This window comes from Platichthys flesus, chromosome 20 (assembly GCF_949316205.1).
Source record: "Platichthys flesus chromosome 20, fPlaFle2.1, whole genome shotgun sequence".
Classification (NCBI taxonomy): Eukaryota; Metazoa; Chordata; class Actinopteri; order Pleuronectiformes; family Pleuronectidae; genus Platichthys; species Platichthys flesus.
The window spans coordinates 2,889,158-2,903,515 of record NC_084964.1 but is presented as its reverse complement, the minus strand read 5'-3'; the positions used below and the strand labels follow the sequence as shown (position 1 = coordinate 2,903,515).

Genomic DNA, 14,358 nt, shown 5'->3' with positions numbered 1-14,358 from the left:
TCCGTACTCGGAGTGGGCGGGGCCTAACCCGGAAGTGGGTGTGATTTAACCCGGGAGTGTGTGTGTGTGTGTGAGTGTGTGTTTCAGTGAGTAAGAGAGAGACAGAGAGAGAGGGGGAGTGTGTGTGTGTAGCTTAATTTGTAATATTTTTTATACCACTACCACCTAGAATGTGTCAGACACTCAGTGCGTGAAGTAAAATAAAACTGGTTAGAGCCAACTGACGGTTTAAAAAAAAACAAAAAAAACTCCAACGACTGGCAGAGAGAGGGAGAGAGAGAGAGCGAGAGAGAGAGAGAGTGAGAGAGCGTAGCCAGACGCTAGAGAGTAGTCAGACACTTAATGCGTGAAGTAAAAAAAAAAACTGTTTTAAAAAAAAAAAAAAAAAAAATCTCCGACAGGCAGAGACGCAGCGCGAGTCGCTTTCTACCAGCACCACGTCTGAACGAACCCACGTTTAACAGAACTCTACTGGTTAATAAGTAAGTACAAACTGAAATAAAAACAAACTTCAAGCTGAAGAAACCCTAAACGTTAACCGAAAAGACCCGCGAACCTGAGTGACTGAGAGAGACAGAGAGCTGTTCTGTGAGTGAGTGAGCAGAGCGGTGTGTGAAGGGGAGGAGCGCTGTGACGCTGTGTGAGGATTTTCATTCAGTCCGAGCACAGATAATGACTCGTATAATACTCGTGCTCGGCAAAAGTGCTTTATCCGTACCGGATACTCGTTTCAGCCGAGTATCCGGCTCATCTCTACTGAATACCCCTCACCTCACCCTCCCCTTCCATACATGAAAGAAAACCTGTGGCAGCCTTCAGTCTTCATAAAAACTCAAAAAGGTGTTTAGTTTGTCCAGTCTGGGCTACTGTAAACAAATTATAGCGGCCTATGTAGAGAGGAACCACACATAAGCTCCATCTGAATTAAAGTTGGATTTGATCACTGACAGGTGCCTGTGGCTGCTGATAGTCACTTTCTGATCACAGGCCTGTGCTGTCTGTGTGTTAAGGTTGTAGTGAAGAAAGCTGGATTCATTTAAACTGTGTGTGAACCGCGGCTGGTCCAGCAGAGGTCAGCAAATAGTCAGCAAACACCAGCTGCTGCCACAGCTGCCTCCAGGTGCAGCTCTCTCTTTGTCATAGACACACAAGGTTAAAAGATAAAATGAAGTAGAATGGCACTCAGTGGAGCGAATACCTCTGCCAAGGCTCAACAGTCTGATTAAATTAAATCAAACTGCAGCAAATTACACACACTTATATATATCAGCCCTCTCAATTTACCAGATTTTTACCATCTAGTTGCATGCATCATTCCCTGGGAATTTGGAAAAAAAGTAAAAACATACCTATATCTCACAATGTTAAAAAATGTGATAAAATAATTGTAAAATGTGTAATCCTGCTGACAAACAGTCCTTTTGACAGAGGGAGGAAACAAAAAACCTATATGTTTCACAATGCAACAAAGAATTTGTCAGGAGATGCCATTCAAGGCACTGGCTGCCTATCAGGAACAACACATTGACATGTGAAAAGGAGCCAGGAATCAAACCGCCAACTATGCTCCACCTACTGAGCCTTGTCTATTGTAAAGTTCACCAGTACAGCCAAATTGCTAATGATTTGGCTCAAGTGATTTTATAAATTAACTGACGTACTGATGTCATTGTGGAACAAAGATGTAGCATAATGTTCTTTAATGAATGAGCTTAGTGACTCTCTTCATATTTCTGTATATGACATCATATTTTAGGTCAAGGTTTGAATTCACTCTTTCGTTTCCATCGGTTTTTGAAAATTACTTATTAAGCAAAAAATTGAATTTGCTTTTCAAATTAAAAAAGATTGACACATTGAAATCTCTTTTTTCACCTCTGTCTATAGATAATAACAACGGTTGTGAAATTGGCCTTCGACTAGTTTGTTTCACTTTCTATATCTATGAAAAAGACGAGAAGATTTGTAATGTAAGTGAAAAGATCATTGGAGCAAAGATTGAGACTTGAAAGATTACAACGGCAAGCAAATTTTAACTTTCAGCCAAGTTGTTTTCAAGATACATGCCATAAAAAGTTTACTTCATTTTCATTTTCAAGTAGTGAGTGGAATTTGCAACCAACCCATCAACCATGTACATTAAGTGGACAAAAGAAAGATGAAGGTGAAGAAAGGTTCAGTAATTTCCCAAATCAATTGGACACTGAGTTCTTAACAAATGTTATTCAAACAGGAAGAAACAGTGCATTTTTTGCATTGGATGAATCCACATTGTGTGCTCTGTGTTTGTGGCTGCAGGACAGTGAAGACTGTGAAATGGATTCTAAATAAACCCCAGTGTGTGTTCATGGTGATGAAGGAGCATGTCACCCAGTGCAACAGTGTGGCTCCCTGATGTGTTTGTGATAGCCTTTGGAAACAATGGAATTGTGTGACTCAGAGGAATCAGATATGATGGTTAATCTCTGCACAAGGGATTTTTCAAACAATATAGAACATCTTCAGATGTAATCTTTGAGTCATGCAGTATGTTCAACAAGCCATCACCTGTAGGAAACACTTCCAGCCCAGGAACAGAGGACTTTTAATATGGCCACCAGAAGGTGTGTGGTTTCTTGAACATTTCACATGTAGAATCACTTGAACGAGAGCAGTTCCAAGGTGAAAGCTTCTCTCCTCCCTCGCCTCTCTTCTCCCCTTCATGTTTCTTTGTCTCCCTGCTGGCTGGCTGAGCTGAATACATATTACACTCTGTCCTCTCTCAGCATGCTAATGCTGTCTACCAGCCTTCCCACCCTCAAACCATCCACCTCTTCTTCCAATTCACTCCTTCATTCATCCCTTACATCTCTACTCTCCTCCTATACATTCATCTCTGTCCCTTCCTCCACCCTCTCCTCTCCCCATGCCTCACTCACTGTCTGTGTGTGTGTGAGAGAGAGCTACAAAGAGAGTGAGAGGGAGAGAGGGAGATATATAGAGGGAACAGAGAGAGAGAGTTCATGTTTTGTATTCCACCGGCAACCCACTGAACCTCATCTCATCTCCTCTGTCTGCTGGGAAGTCCTCTCACACACTAGCGCTCACGCACACACACAGCTTCACAATGCTTATGTCAGCCAACCTGCAGGTCCCATCAAACAAGAGAGGGCATTGAAGGGAGTGAGGAACAAAGAACAATTCAGAAAAATGTTCTACTTTTTGTTGTATGACAATGTTTTTGTCTGAAAGTGTGCATCTTTTAAACAAACAACAGATGTGTGTATATAACTACATAGAGGAGAGTCAGTGTTCAGCACCGTACGCAAGAAGCCTGTTGAAGGAGACTTGGTGATATAAAAAAAGTTATTGATTGTGTGCAACTAATGTTTGTTTGTCTTATTACTAATTTGAATAAATACATTCTGAGATCAAATCTTATCTCCCCAGTCTATACAAACAAACACGTAGGTCATTTCTGTTCACTAAGACCAAGTCCTTAGGTTTTTATCCAGTCGTGTAAGTGAGTCTGTGTCGGCACGAACGAGCGAATGAGAGGTAGAGAGACGAGTCAGGAGAGTCTCACTGAATCTCAAGCAGCTGTGCTGTGAAGAAGGATTTTACCGATTTAAAGAAAGCACCGATCATGATGTGGTGATCAGTCTTGATATTGTGGCAGTGGTCTATATCCAATCATGAGTGGTTTTCACACCAGTATTACAGCTGTCCACTTTAGATCGGATCATAAAAACCACATGTTAAAACCAGGTGTGATGAAGGCCTATATTGCCTGGCTCAGTGCTCAAAACCTTATCAATCAATACAATTGATGCACTGAATGTAATTGTGGTGGATCACCAGGCACTTTTGCATATTATAACATTTCAGCCATGCTGAGCAGTTTTTTTATGTGAATGAAATAGAATTTACTAAATATGCTTTACCTGAACTCAACATGTCAACATCTAGAAAAACAAAATTTTAATATAAAAAAAGATTTCATGCTTTTGTTGTGCGTGTGTGTGTGTGTGTGTGTGTGTGTGTGTGTGTGTACCTGGTCCGTCAGCAGCATCGGTGCTCTGAGATCTCCTGATGGCGGGGTTTGCAGAGTGGGAGCTGTACTGGTACAGCTGGTTTCCTCTGTCGTCCTGCTGGCTTATCTGTGTGAGGTCATGCATACTCAAGCTACGCAGCTTCTCTGTGATGGCTCCCTGACCCTGTCATACACACAGACACCAATGTTAACATCAAGAGCAAACTGCACTGAACACAATCCAACAGGGATGAAGTGAGTGGGTGTCTACAGACTGTGTAACACAACTTGAGTGTGTGGAGAGCCCAGTGTTTCCCACAGAGTATCTGTTGGCTTGAGGCTGTTTGGGTGAAGAGATCTTTATTGCAGCTAAAAAGTATTTGTGTTTATAAACAGACACAAGCACAAAAGTGTGTTCAAATTTATGTTCTACTATTACACATTGCAACTACTGACTCTGTATTGGCCACATTTGACTGGAAGCACATTTACAACAAAAAGCTATTTGAGAGCTGGAATGTAAACAACGTGAGCATACATTAACTGAGACCTTGGCCACGAAAACAATATGGAGCATTACGGCAGTTACGGTACTGCTACTATACTGCAGTGCAAACTGTGGCCCAATGGAGGGCCTGGGGAGGTAATGCAGGTGGGTCTCAGCCTGTCATATAAAATTCTACCATTTAGCAAAATCATCAAATTTATACTTTGTTTTGGGGGGGGAAATCTTAATTAAAAGATAATAAAATATATCCACTAAATTGTGACTTCTAATATTGTTTTCCACATCTCAAAACCATGGTAATCATTTCCGAAATGGTACCATGGTAATCTAAATGGTACCATGGTAATCATTTCGGCCTACTTTCTAGTATGCCGAAAATGATTACCATGGTTTTGAGATCACAACTATTTATGATGAGGACAAAACTGTTTTACTATATGCTCACATTTAAATGACAGCGTTATTTCCTCACTTCAAAGTTGTGCTGAATTCCTGCAAATTTACAAATCTGGGTGTGGGAACTTCGGGTCTCTCAGATGAGACAGAGAGATTTGTCCAGAAGTCAAAACAGACTTCTGAGTTCCGACTACATAATGTACTGTTCCTATTGTTTGCACTTTCACTTTCTTTACTGGCATTCAGCACTTTCACGTAAGTGACAGTCCTGCAGCCACATACACAACCATTGTTAGTTCTGTTTGCGTTTCTGATCTCTTACCTATAGAACGTTGGTGTTTTGACTCAACTGTCTGGAGAAAACTAGGTCCCCACTGAGCTACAGCTGCTGAACAACTGTTTGAAACTCATTACTCACCCAGTTCTCAGCTCTCACTCGGTCACTGAGATAGAATATTAAAATAAGTCTCAAAATAATATTACTGTTATTGTATAAAATTATAAATAAAGTGGTTAGGCAGACAGGCTGGTAGTGACAACAGCTACTGTGTCAGTCTTCAGCTGGCTGGCAGATAAACAGATTATAGTTTAACAACCTTTAGTCTTTCCAGATACTTTGTTATTTTTTAGAGACAGGAAGGAGAGAGAGAGAGAGAGAGAGCCCTGTAACAGAAATTTAAAATACGTACAGAAAAATATCTTTGGAGTAGTGAAACCAATTTGTATGTTTTACATGGATTAACCCGATTAGGCCAATAGTCTGAATAAGCCATTGTCATGCAACATCATTTCTTTTTACCTTAACCCAAATAAGTCAAACCTGGAATAACCTATAATCGAGTATTGCAACCTTTGATATGAATATGATGAAAACATCTTAATCACATATATACTTCTTAATTGGATTTTAGCATCCTACAACTGGAACTGTGGCATGAAGCTGGACATATTGGCGTGGTAGACATAATGTGTCTTAATCTAGGCCCGCTCCTTAACATGTAAATGGAAATATTAATTGAATTTTCTATTAGCAACTCAAGTAAACACCAAATACATCTACAACAGTTTAGGCAATTAACTTTCCAACTAGTGTTCAGGTTGTCCCTAAACAGCCTGACAATATTATCTGATGTCTGAAATAAAAAAATACAAAATAGGATATTAATACTAATGTGCTAATATGGACAGTGAAGAAAAAGTTATGGACCTCAGAGCTAATGTGACAAGAAACCTTCTAAAATAATAAAGATGTCATAATGGACATGGCTCTCAAAGTGAACACAGGGAAGACAACACAGCGAGAAAAAAACAATAAGGAGATTTTTGTGAAATATTAAAGCAAGCGAAAGACGAAATAGGAAGAATAGATAATGTGTTAAACTGAAATGAAAATATTAGACATGAGGGGAAAAAAAAAAAATCACATCCCAACGAATCTAAATGAAGGAAATGTATGTGAAATATTTTCAGTAAAATGTTTCTTTGCAAAAACACACAAATTCCTTATTACTACACTGGGAAGAACGTGGAAATAAAGTATTCCTGGCTACTAGGTATGGTAAAAGAACAGAAAAAAAATTGGGAATAGCGGAATAATGCTGGTGTGAAATGGGAACATTCTGTCCATGCTGCAACACTGACTGTTTTTTACCTCCCACAGCAGCCTGCTGACACACAGAAACCCTGAAGAAAGACGGATGTCAGTACAGGGAGAGAGAGAAAGAAACAGTCACAAGAAGGTTAGCCAGTAAGAAAGCTGGAGCACATCCACACATCAATAACACATGTCTTTTAAACCCTGTGTTTGGATCCAGGGATTTGGACACCCCGGACATACTTGTAAATATAGTTGAAACCAGTCTGTTCCTTCACACCTGTGGAGGATTCTTAGACGCAATTTAAATCAGCCGCAGTCAACATGCACATCAATATGCAACATGAATGCTGCATGCATAATTAATTGACCATTATATTTGCTGTACTAGCCTTCAGTGAGTCTCAGGACTGTCTGATTCATTGAAAATCACATCAGCCATGGTTTAAATGCTCAGATGGATCCGTAAAAACAAACCAGAGCTCTAGTACCTGACGCTCTCTGAGCTTTTTGCATACAGAAGGATTTAATGTCCAATCCAACTTCCTGCAATTGGTCTGAAAGCCTGAACTATCCAAACAAACCAAACCATGGTTTAATCTGATCTGGACCAAGACCACATCTTTTTGGTCTCAACCATGGTCCTAGGCATGTCCTTATTTTCTACATCCTCTGATGTGATATGTTTTCAAGCCCCTCCCCTCCTCCCCTTGCCATGAAGGAGAAGTTGGTGCTGGTGCTCTGGTAATTATGCTTTTTCACAAAAATGTGTTTTTTGCATGTAAAAGTAAATTTTCTTGCTTTGAACTTAATCAACAAATTGAATCAGGTAGAAAAACTTATATCATACATGTTGATGAACTTCCAAAATATAAAACCATGTGATTGATGCTAATTGAAGATTAGCCTGAATTGCTAAGAGATGTTGTTTTAGTGTAGTGTAATATAACATTACTTATGTTTTATTTTTAATGTCATAAACATTGTAGAAAAGCCATCATGCCAAGAAACTACACCAGGACAACCTGGGGCCAAACACCCCTTGAAGAGATGGAGAGTGCAGCCGCTGAGGTCATGCAACGAAAGAAGTCCTTAAGAAAAGCTTGAAGGGATAGAAATATTGATAAGACAACCCTCAAAAGATTCATACAGAAAAAGAGAAAGGGGAAGTAAAATCAGTAGCCTGGGGTGCAGTAGCTGAGGCAAAGAGAATGTTCACACATGAGATGGAGGAGGAGCTTGCCAAACACTTGAAACAACTAGCTGACCAGTTCCATGGCCTTGTTCCAGTTAAGTGCTGTGAACTGGCATTTGAATAAGCAGAGAAAAACAATATCCCTGTCCCTGCCAATTGGACAGAGAAACAATGTGCAGGTAAGCTAGGGTGTGGAAGAGATCACATTAATCATAATAATCATAAATGTGCTTAATTGACCAATCCCCATGATTCTGTTACTAGTCCGATATTAGTTTTGGAATGTGTGGTTGTCATGTGTGGTTGTCAATCTAGCTGTCAGGATTTTAACTATTACAACATGTTTTGTTATGGTAGTTTTAAGTGGATCACTTTACCCCCTTGATTTCTCTGGTCTGTCTCACTCTACCCCTTAGCTGGGGTAAAGTGAGACACAGGACCACTTTTTAAAAAAACAATCATATTTTCACTGCCCTTTGTCCTAAAGACATTCTGATCCTTTCCATTGCCAGGAAACATCCTGAATTAATTGGAAATGTGAACATTTTACTGATATATCATTTAGCTCGCCTAGAGGGGAGCAAATGTCTCACATTACCCAGCTCTCCCCTAATCATCATCAATAATCATTAACTGCAATCATGCAATGTTTACTATCTTCTACACTTAACTATACTTATTTAATCAGATTTTGCTGAACATGCTAGATTGCCTTGACTGTTAAGGTGGATCTAACAACCTGACATGATTAATTCTGTTTAGTACTGGATTCCCACTGCCTGGGATTACCTCAGTGCAGTCAAGCCTGAGACAAGAGCTCAGCAGGAATTTTCTGTATTCACGCAATGCTGATATAACCAGCCACACATGCTTCATTAGCACATACTCTGCAGCACATGGTAACTGATGGACAACACAGAGGATATAAGAGCATAGTATTTTTTATCTCTTAAATTAAGTTTTATGCAGGATTTGTTGTTGTGTACACTTTTTCAGCATTTATTTTTGTTCTCCTATGTGTGATTTGGCATCAGGACATTCTGTGCCAATAGGTTGAATTCTAATAAACAATCATCTTAATTGCTGTACCGTACAAAGCAGGTAGAGGGTACTGTTGTATCGAAAGCAAATAACCTCATAGCTCTCACTGCATTTATCAAAGGCAGAGACAGGAAGTGATGGGATTTATAGGACATGTCTCAAGTTGAACATACAACAAGAGTGAGATTTCACAACTGCCACAGCCATGCTACTGTTGCTTTCTATTTAGATACAAAACATGATGAAAATAATGACACATTTAATTAAAAAAAAAGATCAAGTAGAATGTAGAACAGAAAGTTTAATGTTCATAGACTAAGCAGAGACACTTGCCTTGACAGCTGCACTGACGGCGGCGGTGGCTGCGATGCTCAGTCCCTGCTTGCCAAAGTTCACCATGGTTTCATAGCTTCTCTCTTTGGCCTGTACAATGTACTCATCTATTTCCTGGAGGGAAATTATCAGTCAACACTTTTCTTATAGATAGTTCAAATCAATATATATACATATACACAAACATAATTAAGAGGTAGCAATGGAGGGATGGATGAGTGATCTTACCCTCTCTCTGGAGGACAGCAGTGGGTGCAGACACTTTCTGTAAATGAGACTGGCTCCTCTGGTGTAGGGGGACAGTAGCCATATCACAAAGGCTATCTTCAGCTCATAGTACAGAGGAAACCTGGAAATGTGCACACACAGAAGACGCCTCCCCATCATTAATGAGGGTTGATATTAACTTTCATTCATTTTTATGGGGATGGGACCATAGCAACTTGCTGTATTATTGTGCTTCCTGTTTGCTTCAATTATCCTTCAGATGAGTGTAGAACCTAACTGGAGTCAACTTGTAGAAACCTGATCCGTAGTTTAGAAAGACACTTATGTGACACCAATATAAGGTCCTGAAAAACTGAAGTCCAGCAACTCCCTGTACTCCTTTTACTATATAATTAAATAGAATAATAACATAATATTTAATATCAACTGTGAAACAGAAAAAGGATGGAATCAGCAGGGCTCTTTCTACTACCATCAGCACTACATCAATCAGGCCTTTATGGTAGAGTGGCTAAACAGAAGCCACTGTGAGTCAAAGACAAATGACAGACATCTTGGAGTTCTTGAAACAGCATTTGGAGGACTTAGAGAACATGAGGAAAAAGATTCTCTGGTCTGATGAGACTGACGGTTAACCCCTTTGAACAAACATTATGCCCGGTGAACACATGTCACTAACATCACCTGACTGATACTGTCCAGACTATGAGTGTTACTCATGTTGTGGGGACCTAAATCTGTTTACAGAGTCACATTATAGGGTCTTGTCTTCCTTATGGGGATAAAAGTTCCCATAAATTAAATAGAGATTTTGACTTGAGGACATTTTTATTGTAATGTTAAGGTTAGGTAAGGGTAGGATAAGGGTTGTGGTTAGACAACAGTTCAAGTTTGACTACAGGAAATCCACGCACTAAGGCTTGTATGGTGCCCACTTGCCCACCCTTAGCACCGCCACTGCATCCAGGCACATCACCCTGTGCCGGTCATCAAGGGACTCTGCTCTTTCTAATCACCCACATGTAAAACTGATCTTTATAAAAACCTGCTGTTCATATAAATTCATATTTATCTTCCTCGATAAACTGGGTGTTGCTTTTTCAAACACAGCATTGCATCATAATCTGCAAGAAGAAATTCTCTTGTGTCTGCAGGAGTTTGTGCGTGTGTGTGTGTGTGTATTTCTGTCGCAAAATGATGTTATGTTATTAATCGATATGTCGGATAATGAATCCGGATAGTGCCGGTCACTTTATCACTGATGTCCTGGCTTAGCGCGTTTTGTGTAGCAGATGTACTATGTGAGTGCAAAATGTTGGACTTTATTCAATGTGTTTAAATGCTTGTCTCAAACTCTTAAGCGAATCGAACACCATGTTGCTAGCACGTGCATGTGTGGATGGTCATTGTGGTTGAGGCTGGACAGTATTTACTATGAACTTTAAACTGTGGCAAACAACCGCAGTTATAATAATTCAAATTTGACACGTTTTTTTACTTATTCGCAAAACCGGTAACTGTTCTTCACTAGTGTGTGTGTGTGTGGGTGTGCTCATATTGGACTGAAACTCACCATGCTACAGTTTGGTCAGTGATGGTTTCCACCACAGTGTAGAGGGCAAAAACAATCCAGTACATCATCCATCGCACCTACACCGAGAGAACAATGAAAAATGAAGCTGCACCGACATTTGTAGACATTTGTACTTATCAGCTAATAAGTGACATGAAGTTGCAGAAACAGGCTGGATTTCCATATCAAAGCCAGCGGTAGACGTTGGCAGGCCGGCAGACAGTCACATGGCAGGCTGAGGTATTAGCCTGACCTAGCTGCAGCTGCATGACTGAACACAGACTGACACTTCCAAATGCGGTGCCCATTTCTACAACCTGTTAAAGGCGGGATTTGTCTATCCCCTTTCTGTATAAAAAGGTACAAAAACAGAATAGTGGGGGTCACTGTTGTTTCACCTTTATGCCAATATCAGAGGGAGTCACAGTTCTTGATCAATTTCATTGTAAAAGGGAGAGCTGACATGGTGAGACTGACACCATACACATACAAACACACACACACCCCCAGACACACAGACACAAACACACACAGAGTGAGAGAGAGAGAGAGCACCGTCTCTGCACTACCTGCTGCAGTGGTTAATTGGTGACCTCATAGTGAACTCCCTCCACACTCACAGGCTCATGGGAATGATAAATGTAAAGGAGAAAAAGTGAGTCAGAGTCAGTGAGAAGGAGAGGACATCTAATTTATACATTTCAATCTCCTTCTGCCTCCACTGCTTCTCATGCTTCTACCTCTCTTTCATCTTCCCCTTCATATTTCTATTTTTTTTTTTGATAATTTTTTTATTTGGAAAATGTATATGAACACCGAATACACTGAGCATACATTTTAACAGACATATCCATAGTTTTTTTTTTTTTACATACACATACAAACAACATCCCACCCACCCCACCCACTTGAACATGTAGTACACACACCTAGAATAACAAAAAAAGAAGATAATAGGAAAAAAAAAAAAAAAAAAATATATATATATATATATATATATATATATTATGTACGCTACTTGATATAGGGTCCTAGTGCAAGAAATATTGCTATGGGGTATCAGGTATAGTTTTGAGTTTCCCTATGTATTTCAAAACCGGATCCCAGGTGGAGTAGAAATTGTCCCTTGACCCCCTAAGTGAGTATTTAATTTTCTCTAATTGTATAAAGTGCATCAGGTCACACATCCACAAAGACGCTTTGGGAGGGTTTTTTGATTTCCAATGTAATAATATTCTTCTGCGTGCAAGCAGAGTCACAAAGGCCAAAATGTTTTTATAACTTTTCCTTACTATAGAATGTCTTCGGTCTGTGATACCAAATATAGCTACTGCTGCATTGGGTTGGAAATCAGTATTGAGCGCCTCAGATATTGTTTTAAAGATCATAGACCAGTAAGTGACCAGAGCAGGGCATGACCAAAACATATGGGTTAAGTTGGCAGGGGTGTGATGGCATCTGTTACAACTAGCATCTGAATTAGGATATATTTTAGCTAATCTTGCTTTGGAAAAGTGAGTCCGGTGTAGAACTTTAAATTGTATTATACTTAATTTTGCACAAGAAATGCTGTCATTCACTCTTTGTAAAGCACAGTTCCACATGTCATCTTCCATGTCTTCCCCCAATTCATCTGCCCAGTCCGCTCTTATCTTTGCGATGGTTATGGTTTTAAGAGAAGCTATACAATCATGTATTCTAGAAATGAGCCTTTTTGAATTAAATGGGGATTCTAGCATATCATCTAAGCCAGACATTGAAGAGAGAATTGGAAAGTTGGGGTCATGGCTCATAAGGAAGTGGCGTGCTTGAAAATATCGAAATAGGCTAGATCGAGGAAGGCCAAATTTTTGTGATAAGTCGTTAAAGCTGGCAAATACACAATTTATGTACATATCTATAAATTAAGAAATGCCTTGTCTTTGCCAAAAAGAGAATGTAGCGTCTATTTTATCTGGGGGGAAGAGGTGGTTATTGCATATAGGGCTTAAGCTAAGAATTTGTTTGAAACCAAAGTACCGTCTCAATTGAAACCAGATCTTCAAAGTATTGATGACAATTGGGTTGTTTGTGAACTGGGAAATAGAAACGGGGAGACTGGAAGTGACCAGAGCCGTGAGAGATGTTGAGATGCATGATGTAGCCTCATAGTGGCACCAGTCTGTGTCTGGAGTATGAAGCCAAAACATTATTTTTTGAACATTTGCAGCCCAGTAGTAGTAGAACAGATTAGGAAGAGCTAGGCCTACCTGTAATTTAGGCCGCTGTAGAAGCTCTAAACGTACCCTAGGGTTCTTGCCATTCCAAATAAAAGAAATAAAAGCGCTATCAATACCTTTAAAGAAAGACCTAGGAAGGTAAAGTGGGATACATTGAAACAGGTAGAGGAATTTGGGGAGCACACTCATCTTGATGCAATTCACTTAACCTGCCAAGGACAAGTGGAGTGTTCTCCATTTCTTTAGATCTAATTTGACTTTATCAAGTAGAGGAGCAAAATTTTCCCGATAGAGTTTTTTCATATCTTTAGTTATGTTAATGCCCAAATATTTAAAGCCGTTTCTAGACATTTTAAACGGTAAAACATTCTCCTGAATTTGAAGAGTCAAGTTGTTAACAGGGTAGCATTCACTTTTACTAAAATTCAGTTTATACCCGGAGAATTTACCAAATCTTAACAGAGCATGGAGGATATGAGGTACACTAAGAATAGGGTCCGAGACAAATAATAGTAAATCATCGGCATATAAGCTTAGTCTATGCTCTTCTCCTCCTCTAAAAATTCCACTTATTGATGGCAATGATTTGAGTGAAATGGATAAGGGCTCTATGGCCAAGGCAAATAACAGTGGACTAATTGGACATCCCTGACGGGTCGCTCTCGACAGGGTGAAGTACTGTGATTGCCTGCCGTTTGTAACCACAGAGGCCTTGGGTGAGCTGTAAAGAAGTTTAATCCATGAGATAAAATTTGGACCATACCCAAATTTCTTTAAACACATGAATAAATATTCCCACTCAACCCTGTCAAAAGCTTTCTCTGCGTCCAGCGAGATGACCACCTCAGGTACCTCATTGGACGCAGGGGAGTGAATAATATTCAAAAGCCGTCTGATATTTGTAAATGAGTGTCCACCCAAAATGAAACCGGTTTGGTCAGCAGAGATCACATCAGTCATTGTGGTTTCTAGGCGTAGGGCAAAAGTGTTAGCTAGGATCTTCACGTCACTGTTTAGGAGGGAGATGGGTCGGTATGAACCACATTCTGTATTTTCTTTACCTGGCTTAAGCAGGAGAATAATCGATGCCTCAGTGAGTGTTTGTGGTAATGACCCACGGGATATAGAATCCATAAACATTTCAAGAAGAATTGGGGATAGTTTCTTAGAAAAAGTCTTAAAAAAATTCTATTGGATAGCCGTCGGGGCCAGGTGTCTTACCACTTTGCATTGCCATTATTGCGTTAATAATTTCAGAC

At 39.8% G+C, this 14,358-nt stretch overlaps 1 protein-coding gene across 2 annotated transcripts in view; it reads right to left on the bottom strand.

Moving 5' to 3' along the window:
- Positions 1-14,358, bottom strand: part of reep3b (receptor accessory protein 3b) — a 40,855-nt gene that overhangs the window by 3,606 nt on the left and 22,891 nt on the right. The window contains exons 1-5 of one of the 2 annotated variants that reach the window (XM_062413839.1): positions 11,450-11,723; positions 10,881-10,957; positions 9,308-9,428; positions 9,080-9,193; positions 4,034-4,196 (exon numbers count right to left, since the gene is read on the bottom strand). In XM_062413839.1, coding sequence (XP_062269823.1) covers positions 4,034-4,196; positions 9,080-9,193; positions 9,308-9,428; positions 10,881-10,948 — 466 coding nt within the window. In that variant the 5' untranslated portion in view covers positions 10,949-10,957; positions 11,450-11,723. Of the gene's footprint in view, positions 1-4,033; positions 4,197-9,079; positions 9,194-9,307; positions 9,429-10,880; positions 10,958-11,449; positions 11,724-14,358 lie in introns of those variants that run through there. The other variant, XM_062413838.1, reaches the window with a different exon arrangement.